Source organism: Helianthus annuus, chromosome 10 (assembly GCF_002127325.2).
Source record: "Helianthus annuus cultivar XRQ/B chromosome 10, HanXRQr2.0-SUNRISE, whole genome shotgun sequence".
NCBI classification, from domain to species: Eukaryota; Viridiplantae; Streptophyta; class Magnoliopsida; order Asterales; family Asteraceae; genus Helianthus; species Helianthus annuus.
In genome coordinates this window covers 165,105,918-165,126,419 of record NC_035442.2, presented here as the reverse complement: position 1 = coordinate 165,126,419, position 20,502 = coordinate 165,105,918, and the positions used below count along the sequence as shown (strand labels likewise).

The 20,502-nt window shown below is 37.5% G+C and overlaps 2 protein-coding genes across 6 annotated transcripts; one reads left to right on the top strand and one right to left on the bottom strand.

The window, feature by feature from the left end:
• Nucleotides 1-4,594: 4,594 nt before the first annotated feature.
• LOC110886366 (reticulon-like protein B22) lies at nucleotides 4,595-7,184 on the top strand. Its single transcript, XM_022134152.2, has 4 exons — nucleotides 4,595-4,945; nucleotides 5,988-6,129; nucleotides 6,687-6,756; nucleotides 6,866-7,184. Exons 1-4 carry the CDS (start codon nucleotides 4,671-4,673, stop codon nucleotides 6,979-6,981), a joined length of 603 nt encoding a protein of 200 aa, XP_021989844.1. The 5' UTR covers nucleotides 4,595-4,670; the 3' UTR covers nucleotides 6,982-7,184.
• On the bottom strand, nucleotides 7,137-9,873 carry LOC110886364 (probable mitochondrial adenine nucleotide transporter BTL1). Of its 5 annotated transcripts, none has more exons than XM_022134147.2 (6): nucleotides 9,711-9,859; nucleotides 9,494-9,598; nucleotides 9,277-9,362; nucleotides 8,348-8,681; nucleotides 7,853-8,090; nucleotides 7,137-7,547 (listed from the first exon to the last, which is right to left on the bottom strand). In XM_022134147.2, exons 1-6 carry the CDS (start codon nucleotides 9,738-9,740, stop codon nucleotides 7,297-7,299), a joined length of 1,044 nt encoding a protein of 347 aa, XP_021989839.1. In that variant the 5' UTR covers nucleotides 9,741-9,859; the 3' UTR covers nucleotides 7,137-7,296. The 5 variants fall into 5 exon arrangements, with proteins under 5 accessions (XP_021989839.1, XP_021989842.1, XP_035834649.1 ...); XM_022134150.2 differs by having other exon boundaries at nucleotides 7,198-7,547; nucleotides 9,277-9,359; nucleotides 9,711-9,873; XM_035978756.1 differs by having other exon boundaries at nucleotides 7,198-7,547; nucleotides 9,277-9,359; nucleotides 9,494-9,595; nucleotides 9,711-9,872.
• Between the last annotated feature and the right edge of the window lie 10,629 nt (nucleotides 9,874-20,502).

Below are 20,502 nucleotides of genomic sequence, written 5' to 3'. Positions count from 1 at the left end.
TTTGATGAGCAACACTCAGCTAACAGATACATAGTCGCGCCGTCATAATCGCCAGCTCCTTTACGCGCGCGCCTATAAACACAAAACAAGCAACCTCTATAATTTACTTTTTCTAAGTCCAGAGCTCCAACCACTTGCCTTGCGCATGGTGCAGCACTGGACTGGGGGGACTTGAAGGGATATGGCCCCAAAAAGCTGCGCAATCCTTCATTAAGGGTGCGCAAAGGCTATACTCCTTATTCAACAATACTCTTGCTAAGGCAACCTCGCGCGCGTATTGGCACATCCCACGAAGAGGCGCGAGGTCCAGGCAGAATAAAACTGCAATTACGACACTTAGAAATCTGATAAGAGCCCTCACTACCTGCAAACCCGCGCAACTCACACAAAGGTTGCAGCGCGGGCCCAGAGTATGAAGGTACAAAGGGTACAAGTGGCAGAGAAAAGGAGCCAATGAATATCCAGCAGGCTCTGTTCAATCGTGCGCCACGATCGTCTGACGAGAAGTACTTAAGGACGCCTACGTGGCACCAATCAGAGGACGGAGACATCTGTCCCACGATCTCCACTTGTCTGCTGATGGCAGAAGGACGACAGGGCCGACAACAATGACACGTGGCTCCAATCAAGGCGCGCCAGCGCCGGAGAGCTTCTAGAAGCCACTAACGGTCGACATATTGAGACAAAGAGCATATCCATTATGTTGTCAATTACCGGCCCAAGGCCCATCAGCCCATATCCTCTTACACATCTCCGGCTATAAATAGAGACCTCACTCCACAGGTTAAACATTCCCACTCCCTCTACTCTCACTCTTAATACATGATTATCCTCCCAAAGCAGTCGCTTATTCTCACGCCGGAGCCCGGTTAAGAGGGAAACCCCCACATTCCCCTCTTAACGAGTAACGGTGTTCTGTTTTGTAGGGTTAAACATCAAGGCCGGAGCTCAGATAAATCATAAGAAGATTAACCACTAAGGTAGAAACATAAACCAAACTGATTAGTCTCATAATTAGTTTAGTGTTTCTTCAAACGAAGAGGTTTTTCGTCAAAGGTTTCGTATGCCCAAAAGGTTGTTTTTAAAAATTTTGAGTGACGTGCAAGCGAATAACTCGTGGTTTCAAGACGCCGTGGATGCGAGTAATAGGAAGAGTTAAATTAGGTTTTTTTTTAAATTTATTTTTATATTTTAATGTCATGTTATTTATTTTAATTTTATGTAATGTGTTTTTTTAATTAAAAGTACCTTTATTTACATTAAAATATGTTTTGTTTATTTATGAATAATTTATAGAAAATAAAAAATATATAACTCAAACACCCTAGTGTGATTAACCATACCTAGTGATTGAGTGCAAAATGAGGAGTGGAATGGGGAGTTGACATGTCATAATATTATTGGGTAGGATTTCACTCAATCACCCTAGAGTGATTAACCATACCCTCCACCCTAAAGAGCTATGGTTCCGAGCTCAAACATAAATCGGTCACCATTCACTGGATCACTTAGGAACAAGACTTGCAGATACCCAAAACTTAAAAGTAAAAATTATGAAAAGAATCACATTTGGGTCTATGGTTATTTGTTTTTACTTCTTAGAGTTCTGGGCGTTAACCCATCACCTCTTCAGCGAGAGTGGGTGAAAAACGCCATGTGGGGCGTCAAGGGGGCTTTAAGGGCCTGCCTCTCTCCCAAGCCCTTAACATGCGTGATTATTGAAAGTGGGATGGGGTCCTCCTTTGTAACTAATAACCATTTTTCTTTACATTTTTTTTCTTTATTTAATTTTTTTTAGTTAAACTTAAACCATAACAAGCTTGTGAAACAGGGTTAATTAAAACACGACTGATGACTGGTCTACGGGGCAATGATGTGACATACTTTTTAATTAATCCACTAATAACATATGGTGTTAAGGAACAAGGCTTATGATGAAATTATCACGAGTTTGCATGACATGACATACGCGTTTATAGATACATTATTTTAAAATAAATTAATTGCAAATTATAGTCATATTTATATATTACGTTAGATACATGTCATAAAAACATCTAATCTAACTACTATAATAAAAGAAACGAACTTTTGGACACTTGTCATTCATTGAAGGTATCCTCAAATTTTTATTTATCTAAATAAATAAATAATAAATTAATATTAAATCTTATCATACTTTAATAAAATATTATCCTAAAATCCAAATTGTTAATTTAATATATTTTAAAATAAATACCTCTTTTATCTACTTATCTTGTATTAAATATATAAATAATAAATTAATATTAAATGTTATCCTAATTATTTAAAAACATATTTTTTTTTATTATTTGTTATACAAAATTATGTTTATTCAACTCGAGTAAAACACGAGGTTTTTAAGGATCTATTTTTTTTATTATTTGGTAGATTTATCAACCCGACTATACACGAGTTTTTTTTAAAGATACGACGTTTTTAGTATTTAATATACAAAACTACATTTATTTAGAATATAATTTTTTATTATTTGGTAGATTTTTCAACCCAACTATACACGGGTTTTTTAAAGATACGACGTTTTTAGTATTTAATATAGAAAAATACATTTATTTTATCCGTGTAATACACATGGTTTTTAAAGATATAACTCTTTTTTATATCTATTCAACACGTGTAATATACGGGGTTTTTAAGGATGTAATTTTTTATTATTTGGTAGATTTATTCAACCCGATTATACACGGATTTTTTTAAAGGTACGACGCTTTTAGTATTTAGTATACAAAATTACATTTATTTAATCTGTGTAATACACATGGTTTTTAAAGATATAACTTTTTATTATTTGATATATAAAACTACATTTATTTAATCCGTACAATATACAAGGTTCATAAAGATATAAGTTTTTATTATTTAATATAGAGTAAACTGCCATTTTGGTCCCTGTGGTTTGGGCAGTTTTGCAATTTTAGTCCAAATCTCAAACTTTTTAAATCTGGGTCCCTATGATTTGCATTTTGTTACCATTTTAGTCCAAATCTCAAAACTCTCATTTTTTTACTGTTCCAACATGCCTTTTTTGTCTTTTTGTGCAGCGGTAGTTTTGTCCAATTACATTTCATTAAAACATTTTCTTAATTAAAAAACCCCCCAAATAAATACCCTTCTAAATAAATCAGTTGTCATCTTCCCTAAATGCAAAATGCAGAGCAAAAACCCAAACCCTAATTCCACAAATGCAGAGATCTCTTCCACCGCCACCTCCTCCTCCTCCCTTCTCACCACCGCCACCACTACCTCCTCACCACAGCCGCTACCACCACCTCCTTCTCACCACAACCACCACCACCTCCAACCAGAATCGCCACAAAACCACAACGTCACCGTCACCGTCTCCATCACACACTCTTTCTCTCTCTTCCGATCACTCTCCCCCTCTCTCTCTCTCAATTGAAGGGACCTGTGGATATCAACCATACCTGTGTTCAAATGGGTGGTCGATTGTTACCTGGTGAAAGATCGAACCTGCGTATAAAAGGGTGAGATCAGAACAGAAGTTTGCGCCGGAACCAATTCAAATCAGAACAACTCTCGCCGGAACTGCACTGGCTGGAACAGAAGTAGCAGCGACGACTTTTAAAAAAACGATTCTTTGAGTTGTGTTACGGGTCTCACAGATTTGGTAACAGTAGCAGCGACGGTGATTAACCACCACCGCTGCAAAATCCAACAAACAAACAACCCCTGCCACCATCTCAGATATGCACCATCTGTCTCTACCTTTCTTTCAGATCGGTGGTGGTAGGTTTAGGGTTTTCGAGTGGCGACGGTGGTAGCATTTAATGGGTACAGTGACGGTTGTGGTTGTTGACGGTGACGGTGGTGGGTGTGACTGACGGGGGTGATGATGGTGGTTGTTGATGATGTTGCGGTGATTATAGAGGAGATTGATGGTGGTTTGTGGATGTCAAGACTTAGGTTTAGAGATATGAGAGAGAGAGAGCTGAGATGGTGCATATATGGGAGAAAGAGATGGGGATGGTTGACTGGTAGGTCTGTATTTATTTATAAAATGTAAATGATCATTTTGCCCCTAAGGATAAAGACAAAATAACCAGTTTTTAATAGTCAAAGAGGAGGTAATTTGAATTTTGGACTAAAATGGCAACAAAAGTGAAACCACAGGGACCCAGATTTAAAAAGTTTGAGATTTGGACTAAAATGACAAAAGTACCCAAACCACAGGGACCAAAATGGCAGTTTACTCTTTAATATATAAAATTACATTTATTCAACCCGTGTAATACACGGGTTTCTAATCTAGTATCTATTATATTATATTATATTATAACAAGTGAACACACACAAACATATACATACATGATTGTAGTACGAGATAATAAATGAAAGTTTATGATTAAATCATTAAATTTGTTTTTTAAACTATAAAATTCTTATTCGTAATTTTCCAAATCAAAAGCTGATTAGTTTTTAAAGTTTTAAATTTCCTTTTGCCAAAAAATAAATAAAAAACAAATACCGAAAAGGAAGCTTCCATATTCCAACTACACGACCCATATAAACTACTATTCCCATTTCAAACCTAACCAATTTTTTATTATCATTCATTGTTTGCAAATGAGCAATTTTGATTCCGACTGTTGACGACGACGACTGCGGCCATGGACGATCTCAACACCAACACCAACGGCGGTGGCGGAGCAAATGAAAACGACGACGGATTATCGGTAACGAGAAAGAAGCTTAACACAAAGGAGTTCCGATCAGTAGTAATAGGAAAAGGAAAACCGTTGATCGTTGCGATGTGTGGCACTTTGATCTACTATCACTGTGCCTATCGTAATTCAAGCATCGTTTCACTTGTTTCCGACGTCTTCATCGTTCTTCTCTGTTCGCTCGCTATTCTCGGACTCCTTTTCCGCCAGATGAACATCCAGTAGGTTTTCTCGGTTCTCTTTTTGCTGATTGTTTAGTTATGTGTCAATTTCTGCATTCGTTTACAATTGAATATGATATTGAACATGATCTTTTTGATTTTCAGTGCAGTAGTATGTGTATTGGATAGATTTTTATTTGTAATTATTAGTTAGCATTTGAATAGGAGTTATAGGTTTTAATTTTTGGTGATTATTTAGTTATGTATGAAATTCTGCATTCGATTACAATTGAACATGATAATGAACATAATATTGGACATAAACGCATGAGTTTGACTTTTCAGTGCAGCAGTATGCGTATTGGATCGATTTATTTTGTAATTATTAGTTAGGATTTGAATAGGAGTTCTAGGTTTTAATTTTTGGTGATTATTTGGTTATGTATCAATTTCTGCATTCGATTACAATTGAACATGATATTGGACATAAATGTATGACTTTGACTTTTCAGTGCAGCAGTGTGTGTATAGGATTGATTATTTTTTAATTATTTGTTAGGATTTGATTAGGATGTTTAGGTTCTATTTTGTTCTGATCATTTAGTTATGTATCAAATTCTGCATTCAATTACAATTGAACATAATACCGAACATGAACGCATGAGTTTGACTTTTCAATGCAGTAGTATGTGTATTGGATTGTTTATATTGTAATTAGTAGTTAGGATTCAATTAGGAGATTTAGGTTTTAGTTTTTGCTGATCATTTAGTTATGTATCAAATTCTGCATTCGTTCACAATTGAACATAATATTGAACATGAACACATGAGTTTGTCTTTTCAGTGCAGCAGTATGCGTAGTGAATCGATTTATTTGTAATTATTAGTTAGGATCTGAATAATTATTAGTTAGAATCTGAATAAGAGCTGTAGGTTAGTTTTTTCTGATTATTTAGTTATGTTACAATTGAACATAAACGCATGATGAGTCTGACTTTTTAGTGCAGCAGTATGCGTATTGGATCGATTTATATTGTAACTGTTAGTTAGGATCCGATTATGAGTTCTAGGTTTTTTTAATTGTGTTCGATGGTTTATACAGAGTGCCCGTGGATCCCTTGGAATGGCAGATATCTCAGGATAGTGCAAACACCTTCTTTGCGTGTTTGGCTAATACCGTAGGTGCAGCTGAATCTGTTCTTCGGGTTGCTGCAACTGGCCATGATAAACGCCTATTTCTAAAGGTAAATCATCCAACAACATGCTTGTTGTTCACTTTACCCTAGTTGCTGCAATTACAATTTCTCATTTTAAACAAGAGGATTATCATGTTCTGCTGCAACTAATACTTATTTAGTTTTAGGATGCCTTTTTTTGGCAACTAGCCTTTGGATTCAGCTAGAACAATTAATAGGAACTATTAGAAGTTTCTTAGATTGATTAAGATATGATATTCCATGCACGCATTTCGGTATTGTTGTAATTGTTGGCAATGCTATACCAAGCTCATGTGTTAATACCATTGTACATAAGTCCCTTTTACTAATAGAAGCACAAAGTTCTCTCTAGCAAAAAAACAACACAAAGCAATTGGCCCCATGTATTTATACAACAGTTTCTGACTTTCTGCATCAACGTTTTATTTCTCAACACCCTAAGATTTTTCGGGTTTCATATTAGCGATTTTGAAACCATAATAGATGTTGCCATTTCTCAGTTTTTCTTGACTGTGTTTTATTTTTCTGTAGAAAGATTACTAGAGATCGACAACAAGTATAATCTTGATTATAATTCATTACAGGTGGTTGTCATTCTTTATATGCTATCAGCTTTGGGAAGATTGGTCTCAGGTGTTACTGTTGCTTATGCTGGTATGCGGCAACTTCTCTCTCTCTCTCTCTCACACACACACACACACACACACTCTTCCACTGGTTTTATAACCAAAGAGTATTTATTTTGCTGTTACTTTGACCGCAGGAGTGAGCTTGTTTTGTCTGTACATTCTTGCTGAAAATTCGTCGTTGTTTGGGACGTGCTCATCAAAATTTAGCTGGAGAAGTGATAGTCCAAATGATGTGGTAGATAACTCATGATATTCAACACTCCCTGTAATCACTGCATGTTCTGCAAAGTAGGTATTTTTTTCCATTCCGCGCTCATAACATTTCAAGGATTATGTAACCAAGTTTACATTAGAAAAGCCTTACGGGATCTTTGTATCCAACTTCAGATTAAACATCAAGACATGTTTGGTCTGATTAGCTGATTTATCATAGTTTTCTTCAAATTCTTGAAAGAGGGTCAAACATGACTCTAAACAAAAGTCAAATTGACATGTCTCAATGTATTATTTTCTTAACATGGCAAAATATTTCGGTACATTGGTTAGAACTCAGTTAGATTATTACTTATTCTTGATGGTTGTCACCGATCAATATGTCTTTCCACGCTTCGTAAAACATCCATGTGATACCAGAAGATGGCATAACCTTCATACAACTTGCACCCCATCCTCTGTATAATCCCGCAAACCCCTCTTCCCTCACAATTTCAGATAGTGCGGCTGCCATGTGTGGGGGGCACTTCCCCTGTAGTGCTCCAACCATTAGCCGCTTCCTTGCCACCTCTAATGGAAAACTTATTGTGCTTGCAGTTAAACCTGCCCAAACACAAATTTATCGTATTAGTAAGTGATGCGTACGTAACCAAATTCATTTCACCAAGATATATGATTAAAATCTAAATAATGTCGATAGACTACAACAGGGTGTTTAAAATTGTGTTCTGCAATTGATTATCTGCTACTGAATAATCATAAAATAAACGTTAAATACTTGGTGACTGATTGACACACATTGTCCCTTAAAACACAACATATTGTTTCGTATCAAATATAATAATGTTCTTACAGCCTGAACTCCAATAATCTTGGTTAGCTAACAAAATAAGTATGGAGGGACGCACCTGAAAGAGCTCCAATCAGCAGCATCTCGAGACGACTTAAAGCTTTCTTCTTATGAGCCGTGCAGTAAGACTTTTTGATGGTGTCATACATGAAATAATAACAAGTGCTGTACGGCAGCATGCCCATTAATGTTGGAGAAAGACCAGAATAAAAAGACCCAATCCCTTCATTTTTATACATCCTCTTAACCGTGATGCCCAAATTAGGATAAACATCAGGACTTACAGTCAACCGATCCTGTATTAGTTGAAAACAAAGATAAATTAGCATCAAAATAACCTACAAAGATTATCGTGTTAACCTTCAACAGGTGGCATAGGGGTAAACACTTGATTCCCTCTAGCAGAAACGTAAAAAGGTTATCGCTTTACCTGGCCCTACTGTTTAACAAGGTATTGGTAGGGCCCGTGAGTTTTCACCAACGGGTTCTCTTAGTCAGCCAAAAAAAGATAGCTTGTTACGAAAATTACGGGTTTGACATTTCAGGTTATTACCTTTAAGACTTCAAGAGGATGGCATGCAAGGGTGCTAACCACTCCTGCAGCTGCACCACCAAGGGCAACTGGTGACAGCCATGACAGAGAAAAACTTAGTTTGACCGGACCGATTTGCACACTCGGACAATCTTCTTGACTCCATTTTTCTTTCGCTGATGTCATCGCTCGTTTCACACATTCAAATGTTCCAAGTTCAATTGCTTGTGTGGGTACAATTCGTATCATGTTTATTGCATTACCAGCCCAAAGTCCTTGCCAACCTTGTTTTTCGATTATCTCTAAAAAGCTACCAGATATCTTTTTTGACCCGACACCCACCACCATCCGGGTCCTGCATAAATTTTTATTTTTTTAATGACAAAAGCAAACATTTATAGGACAAATATATATGAGAAAAAGTCTTTTGGGGAACTTTTATATCCATCTTGCTTTCTTAAAAGGAAGATGACGTTTAGACCTCGAAAGCTGAGGCACGAGCTTCGCATACACTAGGCTTTGTTCCAAATAAGTTTTATGTACAACCAAAAGTTGCATGTCGCTCTATAGGGGTGTTTATGGTCTTAGTTTGGCCAGGTTTTGACGAAAACTCTTGGGGATTTGACGGTTCAGTTTTTATCTTTTTAACCGATTTTTTTTTTTAATTTTATATTCAAAATCATTAGGATGTGAATGCTCTTAATATAAGTTAAAACATTGATCCTGTTTACACGACCGACCCAAGTTCCAAACCAAACGGACACAAAATTGCAAAAACCGAACCGTTTGGATCTCAACTGTTAATAATCTCTTCACCTTTAAGCCGCATGTGCAAGAAGCACGCCTCAAATTCCGAGGCGTTTTCGCACCTCAAGCGTTCGATTTTTAAAACCAAGTCATCTTGCATGCATCTAATTATTGATCATCAGCAGCAGATATGACAAACAAACCTGATGGTTTCAAGAGGAGCTAAAACAGCTTTAGTCATAGCCCCAGCCAAAGCACCACTAACAAATTCCCCAACTTCTCTCGTCTTCTGAAACAAATTTCACTTCAACTTTCAAAATCAAAATCAATTCCAGCAACATGCAAGCAATTAGAGTATAATAAAACATGAAAGTGTGATAATTAATTCTAAATTTAGGTCAAATTAAGCAGAGCACTTACGGCGATTGGTCGTCGAATATCAGGAATTTGAAAAGTGTTTTTGTGGAGTGGTGCAGCAGAGTCTAAGATCAATCCGTGAACATCCTCCATTGAACGTTGCTGCTGCTGGTTCATTGATGAAGAAAAAGTGTTAGATTGGAAAGCAGATAGATAGATATTTATACGAAAAGGCGTGAAGAATATTTATCGGTAGAAATTGACTCAGAGAGAATCTTGCATGGGGATGTGACGGTGATTTTGCGGTCATTATGTTTCCCCCCACGCGCCGTCGCTGCTTAGATATTTTTTGGATTCCAGTCGCCGTTGGAAGTTCGGTGAGATATCAGGTTTTCGTCTGTTCTGTTCTCTTCACCATCTTCAGTCTTCAAGTTGTCAGGATGTTACTTTTTTGGCAGTTAATAGTAGACAGCATATTTGTATTTTCATTTTTATAAAACAACGGATATTTAAAGGGATTTTCTAATGCCACACCCTCTTTCTATCCGTACACTTTCTCAATTCAATACGAATCGTATAAGCCTATACGATGCGTATTGAAATAAAGTAAAAGACATGGTAGACTGACAGGTGCAGGTTATGTCTGACAGCAGGCTTGATACGCATCGTATAGGCCTATACGATGCGTATCAGGCCACTCTTTTTTTGAAGTTTATTTTTTGTTGTGTTGTGTCAAATGCGAACCCGAGAAACGAAAGGGATTTCGAGCAGTTGGTCGATGACATGATAGATAAAGATCTTGACACAACTTATCCATTTTCAAGTATTATTAAAACCATTCAAGCCCACCAGTCTACAATGTGGTTCCCAATTTGCGGAACATAATCCCAGATTGTCTAAAGAAACGTTTTTATCATGTGTCATGTGGTAAACAAGTACCAAGGGTGTATACAGATCTCTATTCGATCATCTTTCCAAGCTTTTACACACAAATATGTGGTTCCCAATTTGCGGAACATAATCCCAGATTGTCTAAAGAAACGCTTTTATCATGTGTCATGTTAGATGCGTATTACGTGGGAGAAACTAGCTAGGACTAAACCCCTCAAGTTGTCCTTTGATAATCACACGTGCCAATCATACGTGACAGTTCTTTTGATAAAATACATGGGAGAAAAAACTGACCTCTAGATCACACATGATAAAAACGCTTCTCTAGACAATCTGGGATTATATTCCGTTTTATGACACATGACACATGATACGACACGCTTACCTTAATCATATCTTCCATGGAGTCACAGATCCGACAATAGGGCCCACGGATCTTCTCCTTTTCTAATTCTCGAATAATCTCGTAACGTATTCTATGTTTCTCTAAATCGTCTGTAAAATTATAAAAAAAAAACTAGTGGTTTATCACCCTGTGTGAGCATTGAAAGCCCGATAAACAGTCCTGCAATTAAATCTTCAATCGAGACCGCATTATTAATTATAATGAAGCAATGAAGATTGAATGTGCAAACCGCAACTGTTTTTACTACGGAAACGGTGGCTATGCGAAATACAAACCCGACACGTCTTCTATGATGATTCGAAGCATTCACGAACCACAATGGACTCAGACTCATAGTACTCTAATATGACACATGATAAAAGCGCTTCTTTAGACAATCTGGGATTATGTTCCGTTTTATGACACATGATACGACACGCTTACCTTAATCACATCTTCCATGGAGTCACAGATCCGACAATAGGGCCCACGGATCTTATGCCCACCCGAGATCGACCTCTGGATCACACGTGGGAGAAAAGACCAGCACCCTTGTCGTTTCGTATTTTCTCCTTTTCTAATTCTCGGAGAATCTCGTAACGTATTCTCTGGTTCTCTAAATCGTCTGTAAAATTATTAAAAAAAACAAACTATGCGGGCTTTCCATCCATATATTCCGTCCAACATCAAACCTTTCTAAAAGTAGAAAAAAATAAAACAGAAGAAATGGTTCCTCTTTGTTACCAAGCATGTCATCTGAAACAATTAATAGGACATTGTTAAAAGGGAGAATCTATTGGAACACCTGATCGAGATAAACTTCTTCGAGCTAACTGCCGATATCTCATCCTTTTTATCTTGCTATTAAACGAGATATAATAGCTAATAAAATATGTCTAACTTTTGAAGGTTCTTTATATGTTTATTTCCCAATGCATGTCTGTGTCGAACAGTTTCTAAATAGATGCAGCTGATGAAACCGAAGCTGTTAAATCGGTTGTTCAGTACTTCCGAGACGATTCAAGTGAGTTCTATGAAGCAAGTGTCTGTCTATTCAATTGAGAGAAATCATTATTTGCTTCTTTCCTGATGCATGTCTGTGTCGAATAGTTTCCCCGTCGCTAATTTCTCCACTCACCGTGAAATCGAACAGTTTCTTAATAGATTTCGTCCTGTTTCAATGCCGGTTGAGGATTACGAGTGTTCTAGACTCGTTCAAGGCATGCTTGTTTGTGCGATTTACAAAAATAAGAATGCATTCCACGGTAAACGATGCAGCTGATGAAACCGAAGCTGTTATTTCTGTTGTTCAGTACTTCCGAGACGATTCAAGTGAGTCCTATGAAGCAAGTGTATGTCTATTCAATTTAGAGGAATCATTGCATTACGTCCCCGTTGAAAACAAGTGGTTGTAACGATGGAACCCTTGATTTGAAAAACAGTTTTGAGAAATTTATAGTTCAATACGCATCGTATAGGCCTATACGATGCGTATTAATCGATGAATTTACTGAAATACCCCTGTTTTTCTGATAAATGCAGGGGTATTTTTGAGAAAATTGAAAGTTGAATACGCATCGTATAGGCCTATACGATGCGTATTAAGTTGATATACGATACGACATAGGCCTATACGATCGTATATGGCATTATTTCTAATTTAGTTTTATCGTGTTTCCTTCGGTTCGACGCGTATACGTCTCGTTTTTTGCCGAACTTTCGCATATTTTGTCATTTTATGACGTATACCTTCAACATAAGTCATTTCGGTGCCGTTCGGTTGCGTGCGAATATCGTATTCTATGATTACGTACAGTTTTTTTTTGAAATCCACTTGTACTCCATAGTGCCGTGTTATATGTATACGTGTGTGGAAATATCGTTAGTCGCGTATTTTGACGTATTCTAACATATTGTTGCGTATTTAATAGTATTTTTGACGTATTTGAGCGAATTCTAACGTATTTTAACTTATTTTAACCTATTTTAGGGTATTTTTACGTATTTCGGTGTATTTTAACGTATTTCCATGTATTTTTTGTAATATGACGTATTTTAGCGTATTTTGGCTTATTTTAGCGTATTTTGGCTTATTTTAGCGTATTTTAACGTATTTTGGCGTATTTTAGCATTTTTGAGCGTATTTTGGCGTATTTTTGCGTATTTTAACGTATTTTAGCTTATGTTGAAGGATAACGCAAACAAGTTCTCCACAGTTTGTTATTCAGATGTCTATTCGGCCATCTTTCCAAACTACAACACGACGATAAGTTTAAACTTTATAGTGTGTGATTTGACCAGGAAAGGATTGGAGGTGATTTATACTTTTAATAAGCTGTCACAGTTGTCAAATTCTTGCGTGCATTCATATTGTTTAGACAACAACAGATAATGAACGGATTGTTGGACTTCTTGTTCCAAATGCACGCCTCAATTCATCTTTTTTTTACTCTTTTCTTCGATTTCAACAAATCTTTTCAATAATCAGTACGCAACAAAGAGACCGCCTTTTTAATATTAATGAAGCAATGAAGATTGAATCTGCAAACCGCAATCGTTTGTGACCACGGAAACGGTGGCTATGCGAAATACAAACCGCAATCATTTGTGACTATGGGAAACACTAGCAAAAGAAACAAATATTTTTAGAGAAGCATTGGGATTCAAGGGTTTAGTTGGAGCATGAAGAAACGAAACCCTAACATTCGTTGAGTGAGAATGTGTGCAAACTGAAACATCTTGACACGATATAATTGGAAGACTGTTTGTCGGGCTTCCAATGCTCACACAGGGTGATAAACAACGCTGATACGAAGACATACCAACTGATTCAGATTTAAACAATGCACGCCTCAATTCATCTTTTTTACTATTTTCTTCGATTTCAATAAATCTTTTCCTTTTCCTTCAATTTCGAGAACATTCTCCATAACATGAAGACATGTCGGGTTCTTCTGCTAGTGGTATTTTAATGAAGTATTGAAGATTGAACCTGCAAACCGCAACCGTTTTTTACTATGGAAACGGTGGCTATGCGAAATACAAACCGCAATCGTTTGTGACTATGGGAAACACAAGTTTTCTTTTTGAGCTTGATGGATGTCTGTTATCTCAACGCTTCTCCTTACATTACTGATCTGGAATTGGAGAACCGTTGTTAATTTAGTGCTTCTCAGTCAGATATTATTTATTGAAACATAACTGAAACAGTCGGAAAAAAACTGAAACAATCAGATATTATCTATCTGTGTGTGTCACATCCATCCTGTTATAGCAATCGATATTGTTTAATTTTACAGATTTGTTTCTTATTGGCCATTATTCGACCGAATGTTTGGGTACTTCTTCTAATGGCGCCTCATTAGCGCTTTTAACTACCAAAAGAATGCATACACAAATAGTTCTAGTGGACGAAGCAAAGAGACCGCCTTGTTAATTTTAATGAAGCAATGAAGATTGAATGTGCAAACCGCAACCATTTTTTACTATGGGAACGGTGGCTATGGGAAATACAAACCGCAATCGTTTGTGACTATGGGAAACACAAGTTTTCTTTTTGAGCTTGATGGATGTCCGTTATCTCAACGCTTTTCCTTACATGACTGATCTGGAATTGGAGAACCGTTGTGTATTTGCTTGCTGATCTGGAATTGGAGAACCGTTGTGTATCTGAATCAGGTTCTCAAACAAACACTACTAAGGATGAGTTGGTATTGAACCAATAATATGAAGATCACGGTGCAGACACGGGGGAACAAAGTCAGTGGACTGCCGTAGATGAAGTCAAATGCGATCAAACATGGACATCAGACGTAAATCTTGAAGCAAATATGTGCTTCCCAATTTGCGGTACATAATTCCAGATTGTCTAGAGAAGCGCTTTTATCATATGTCATATGGTAACAAGAGTATGTTGTTCCAAGATCAATTCCAATTGCAATGTTTTCAACTCTCCTGTTCCAAATGCAGCTGATGAAACCGGAGCTGTTATCTCGGTTGTTTAGTACTTTCGTGATAAATACAATGTTCATCTTCGTTATCCTTTGCTTTCTGCAATTCAAGCAGGCACGGATGCTAAACGTACTGTTATTACATCCGAGACGATTCCAGTGAGTCCTATGAAGCAAGTGTCGGTCTATTCAATTGGTAGGAATCATTGCATTACATCTCTGCTGAAAAACAGAATCGATAAATTTAGTGAAAATGGGGTTGAAAGATGATAACCCAACAGTGGAGGATCTCATTCTACAGCTTCGATGAAGTCAAATGTGATCAAACATGGACATCAGACGTAAATCTTGAAGCAAATATGTGCTTCCCAATTTGCGGAACATAATCCTAGATTGTCTAGAGAAGCGCTTTTATCATGTGTCATATGGTAACAAGAGTATGTTGTTCCAAGATCAATTCCAATTGTAGTTTTTTCAACTCTCCTGTTCCAAATGCAGCTGATGAAACCGGAGCTGTTATCTCGGTTGTTCAGTACTTTCGTGACAAATACAATGTTCATCTTCGTTATCCTTTGCTTTCTACAATTCAAGCAGGCATGGATGCTAAACGTACTGTTATTACATCCGAGACGATTCAAGTGAGTCCTATGAAGCAAGTGTCGGTCTATTCAATTGAGAGGAATCATTGCATTACATCCCTGTTGAAAAACAGAATCGATAAATTTAGGGAAAATGGGTTTGAAAGATGATAACCCAATAGTGGCGGATCTCATTCTACAGCTTTGATAAATTCAGGGGTATTCTCAAATAATGTTTCCTAGATGTTTGAAGACCGACAAATGTCCAAAGTGCTGCTTCTTCGTTCGCGTGACGGAAAGCTACCGCATGACAGGAAGCTACCTTGCAAAAAGTAAAAACTTAAATCGACACCTTCAATACGCATCGTATAGGCCTATACGATGCGTATTACTTTTTGGTAAGGGGATGTTGGCAGCCTTTGGCAGACATAGAAGTTTGAACCCACCTCAATACGCATCGTATAGGCCTAACGATGCGTATTGAGGGTGTCGAATTAATCCCCCAAGGTGTGCCAATAATACGACCCTACTTAAAAATCCTTTTTTAAGGCAAGGGTAACATTTCATTCCACCACAAAACAAAAAAAAAAGAGCTAAAAGGGAGCCTTACAACTTAAAATCCTATCTAATAAGAAATCATCAAATAATTATTTTTACTGGTTCAAAAGGAGTATATAGGAGTATATGTGTCACACTCCAATCGATGGCGGAAATATCAGGGCGGGACAATGATGAGATTGCTCGGGACTTTATAACGCTAATTGCGACAATATTTAATCAAAACCGATTTCATTTCATTGAATAATTTGTCAAGTACCACATTTGAAATTCAAAGTACAATATTTAATTCGAAATAAGACAAGTACAACAAGAAACAAATACAACATAGTTTTCGAAACAAATACAACAACCTAACTAGATTTCTATCGTGTGTATCTAGTCATCCCTACTAACTTTCATCATCATCAACGTCATCATCCTGCAACATGTTCAAAGTATAGTTCAATACAAAAATGTATTGGCGAGCATACAAGTTTAATAGTAGCATAAGTATAAAAAAAGTTTAAACAATCAACATGGCATAATTGTTATCTAAAATTAACATACGATTGGCATGCGTCTATAAATGTCAACCCAAAGATTACCGCTAGCGTAATCCTATCGTAGAAACGATAGGGCCGTTCTGTTTTAACTTAACATGACCACAAGACTACGGGCGGTGCGTTACTCCTATGGAGCTATACATGTTAAGGGGAGGCTCGTACGAAGTTAATGACAAGTATACCACATAAGAATGTTCCAACACGTATGAATCAGAGAATAATGTATTAAGCATGTATGTATGATTGTTTGTTTGTGATTGCATAAAGTATGTGTGATTGTGTAAGTTGAATATATAAACATGTTGCACCCAAAAGTGTAAAGCATAAAAAAGGTGTTCGAGTATACTCACGGTTTTGCAAATCTTCTTTTGTTACTTCCGCGAGTTGAGAAGTTGACGAGAGCGCTGGAACACCGAGGTTACCCTACATTGGGTAAACGAGGGTGTGAGTCATTTGGAGTGAACGGATGATTAGGATTAGGATTGAAGTAAAAAAGTATAAATATGAAAAACACGAAAATATATCCCATTTGAACACCCGTTGTGATACTAAGTTACTGTGATTTCATGGGTCCTAATTTGCCCAATAGAATCAACAACGAAGAATTCAGAACTAAAATTAACGGTTAACCGAAACATCACAGAAGGGTTCGTGCGAACGGGAAAGTCCCTTCGTGCGAACAGAAGGGTCCTTCGCGCGAGTGGGAGGTTCCCTTTGCGCGAATGGGGACTGTTCGTACGATCAGAACTCCGTTTGAACATTTTAACCATTAATCGGTTAACGTTGTGAATCTGGTTAAGTTATATATTATACTATATAGTTATATTAACAGTCCATTATGTAACACCCCGTGTTTTCGAATGTCAAAGTTAAAGTCAAAGTCCAAGTCAACTTTGACTTCTTTGACTGTTAATGTTCTTTTTACTTTTGTATTATGTGGAGTAAGTGTTGTCTAAATGAAATAATCGAATGTTTAATCAATGCGACCGATTTACGACTGTGAATAGTAGGAAGTAACAATGCGATAAAGTTAATCAATCAATAATCAAGCTAATCGATTCATCAATCAAGCTCGAGACTCGAATTATGTGAACTCTGGTATTGTATTACGTGTGTGTCTGCCTTATGTGTTATTTGTGCGTGTTTTACTTATATGTTTGGTGTGGTATTCAAGCGAATCAATCGAAAATCAAATCGAAACTCGAAAAGCAATCGAACTCAATCGAAACTGACAACGAAACGTGAAATGTAGATGCTTGTATGTAGATATAGTGATTGGGACTGAAAGTAATTTGACTAGGAACTCTATCGTATTCATATTATCGTCCCTCGAAATCGAAACATCGAAAATCGTCGCGAAATACTCAAAATGGGTCGCGAATCGAACAGGAGGCATCCTGATCGAACAGGCCAGCCGATCGGCTAGCATCTTCCTAGCCGATCGAGCAGCCCATTCGATCGGAGCTCCTGGCCGATAGGCTGCCACTTTCCTCTTTTGGAGCCTATAAATAGGGCTGTCATTGTCACACTTTCTATTTTTGGAAAGCTCTGACCGAACCAGCCTTCTTCTTCACCTTTTCTCAGATTTCTCTCAACTCCGGTAAGTTTTCACTCTAATTCTTGTACGTTTTTGATCATTGCATGATTCTACACCTTTCTATCTTTCAAAACTTGATTTTTAACCGTGAAATCACCAAGATCTAAGTGTTCTTGGGTGATGTCATCATGGTGTTCTTGAAGAACACCAAACTTTGGCCTCCTTCGACCATGAATAGCTTAGATCTGACCGGTTTCCACATAAACAAACTAAGATTTGTAAGAATCTTAACATTTTTATGAATAATTTCCAACTTTCTTCAACCTTTTACACTCGAAACCTTAAAACCGGTAGAAACGAAGCTTGAACCGGCTAACTAATCGTTCTAACAGTTAAGAGGTTCAAGATTCGGATTCTATATACAAGGTTCACCGACGATGGGTTAAACTCTAAACCGACGTTCCGAACCGTTCACCGGCCGGACTTGGGTGATTCCTGTCCGAGCCGAAGAAACGAGTAGGAACGGAGGATATCATAGTTCAACTCGTTATCAAACTACCTCGATATGACAACAAGTAATTAAACAGCCAAGTGTTAGACGAAAGGCCGACCAGGTCAGAAATGCTGGCCGAACGGCTAGGCTGTTCAAACAGCCCAGCCGATCGGACATACCAGCCGATCGACCGGGCCAGCCGATCGGCTAGCACGTGGTCTCACACTTTCCAAACTTTACGAAGTATGCTATTGACGAAGTGATGTTCGATCGAGTATGCTACTCGATTGGTAAACATTACTCTTTGGATCATGAGATAGTATGCTTCAACACTCAATTGATTTTACAACTCGTTCGTAGTAGGGAATGCCAGCCGATCGAACAGTCTGTTCGATCGAGCGACATCCTGTTGAGAATCACTTCTAAGGTTCCCAGCCGATCGGTTAAGTCGGCCGATCGAACGGACCATTCGATCGATCGACCTGAAAGGTAAGGACATTTTAGTGTTCTCATATACTACAACGAAAACTTCAAAAGTTCAAATCCTCAAACACAAACGCACCAGAGGAAGAAACAATCCACTCGAATGGCCCAGCCGATCGAGCCTACCGGCCGATCGAACAGGACTGTCCGAACGGACATAACAGCCGATCGAACAGCCCGTTCGATCGAACCTGCCGTTCGATCGACCAGCCTATTCGATCCATCCACATTTGTTTACATTTCCACGTTACTCATTGTTGTGCTATCGAACTATTCTGGCTAACCCTACTCTCAGCGCTCCCTTCAATCCATAATCAATCACTGTGAGTATACTCGATCCCTTTTTGCTTTTAGCACTTTTGGGTGTTACATACGTTGCTTATATCAAAACACAAACGATCACACTACTCAAACTATTTGAACGCTAACCAATATGCATGTATTACGTGACTTAATGAATGCTTGTTGATTGTGTTTACACGTGGAATGCTGTCTACCTGCCTTAACGACGTAGTACTATAGTTTGGACTCAGCACCCGTTCACACGGGGGTTGTTAAGGACAATTACTTGCATGGATTACGGTGGTAATCATGTATTGCGAACCGTCTCGGACGGTCAACCCGCAGTCATTGGTATCGATAGGTCCATGTCGATAATTAACATGCTTCGTTTTTGTTACACCCTAACACGTTTAACCTTAAAAATGACGCAGCGGAAAAAGAGCTTTAAAATTTCTTTCCTTATTAACGACATTACTTTCACGAAGGTTCCAAATTCTAAAAATGTTAAATGTTCTATAAAAGAATTCACAACATTCATACTAAAATTTAGATTTCTAGACATTATACTTCAACTATGTGACCGATCTATCCGTACAATCCTTGCTCTTGACTCGATCTACGTCCGCTTCACTTCCTTAGCAGCAGAAGAAGTCCGTATAGTACCTGTGGGCATCACATACAACTTAGCCATTAGTCGATGACAACATCATATAACATTAATCTCAAATAATTAAAGATTGTATAACGTTCGATAATGTAACTTGATCCATTCGAATAACCCTTCTCCTTCTCTTGTTCCGGATTCGGCTTAAATTTCATAAGAATCCGATGTACTCATTCCTGCATTACGTACCGACCTCAAACGCATAATTAGTAACGTTAAAATTCTAACATATCAATTCATACATACCTACGTACTTACATATAAACATACATACACATCTGCATACATACATACCTTTCCTACAACCTTACTTACGTGCATACACTCATACATGTTAGGGGAGACTTGCAAAGTTAATGAACACACAATCATAAATGTTTAACATTAGCATAACATGATTAACATGAGTCAAATAGATTCACATGAAATGTGGATTGACAGTGCAAAAATGTTTAACATAGTGTTTTTGATATAGGAAATGCATACAGCACCCAAAATGTGATAAAATAGAAAATGGGTCATGTATACTCACCTTAGGTTGCGTTGCGTATTTCTTGGAAAAGATTAAGAATCAGGGGATTTCCCAAGAGGATGTGCACAAGAGAATTATCCTATTAATTTTGAGGATTTGTTAATTATTGGGAATTTAGAGATTTATTTAAATAACAAGTCTAAAATAATAATCATATCTCTCTTATTTTTATCT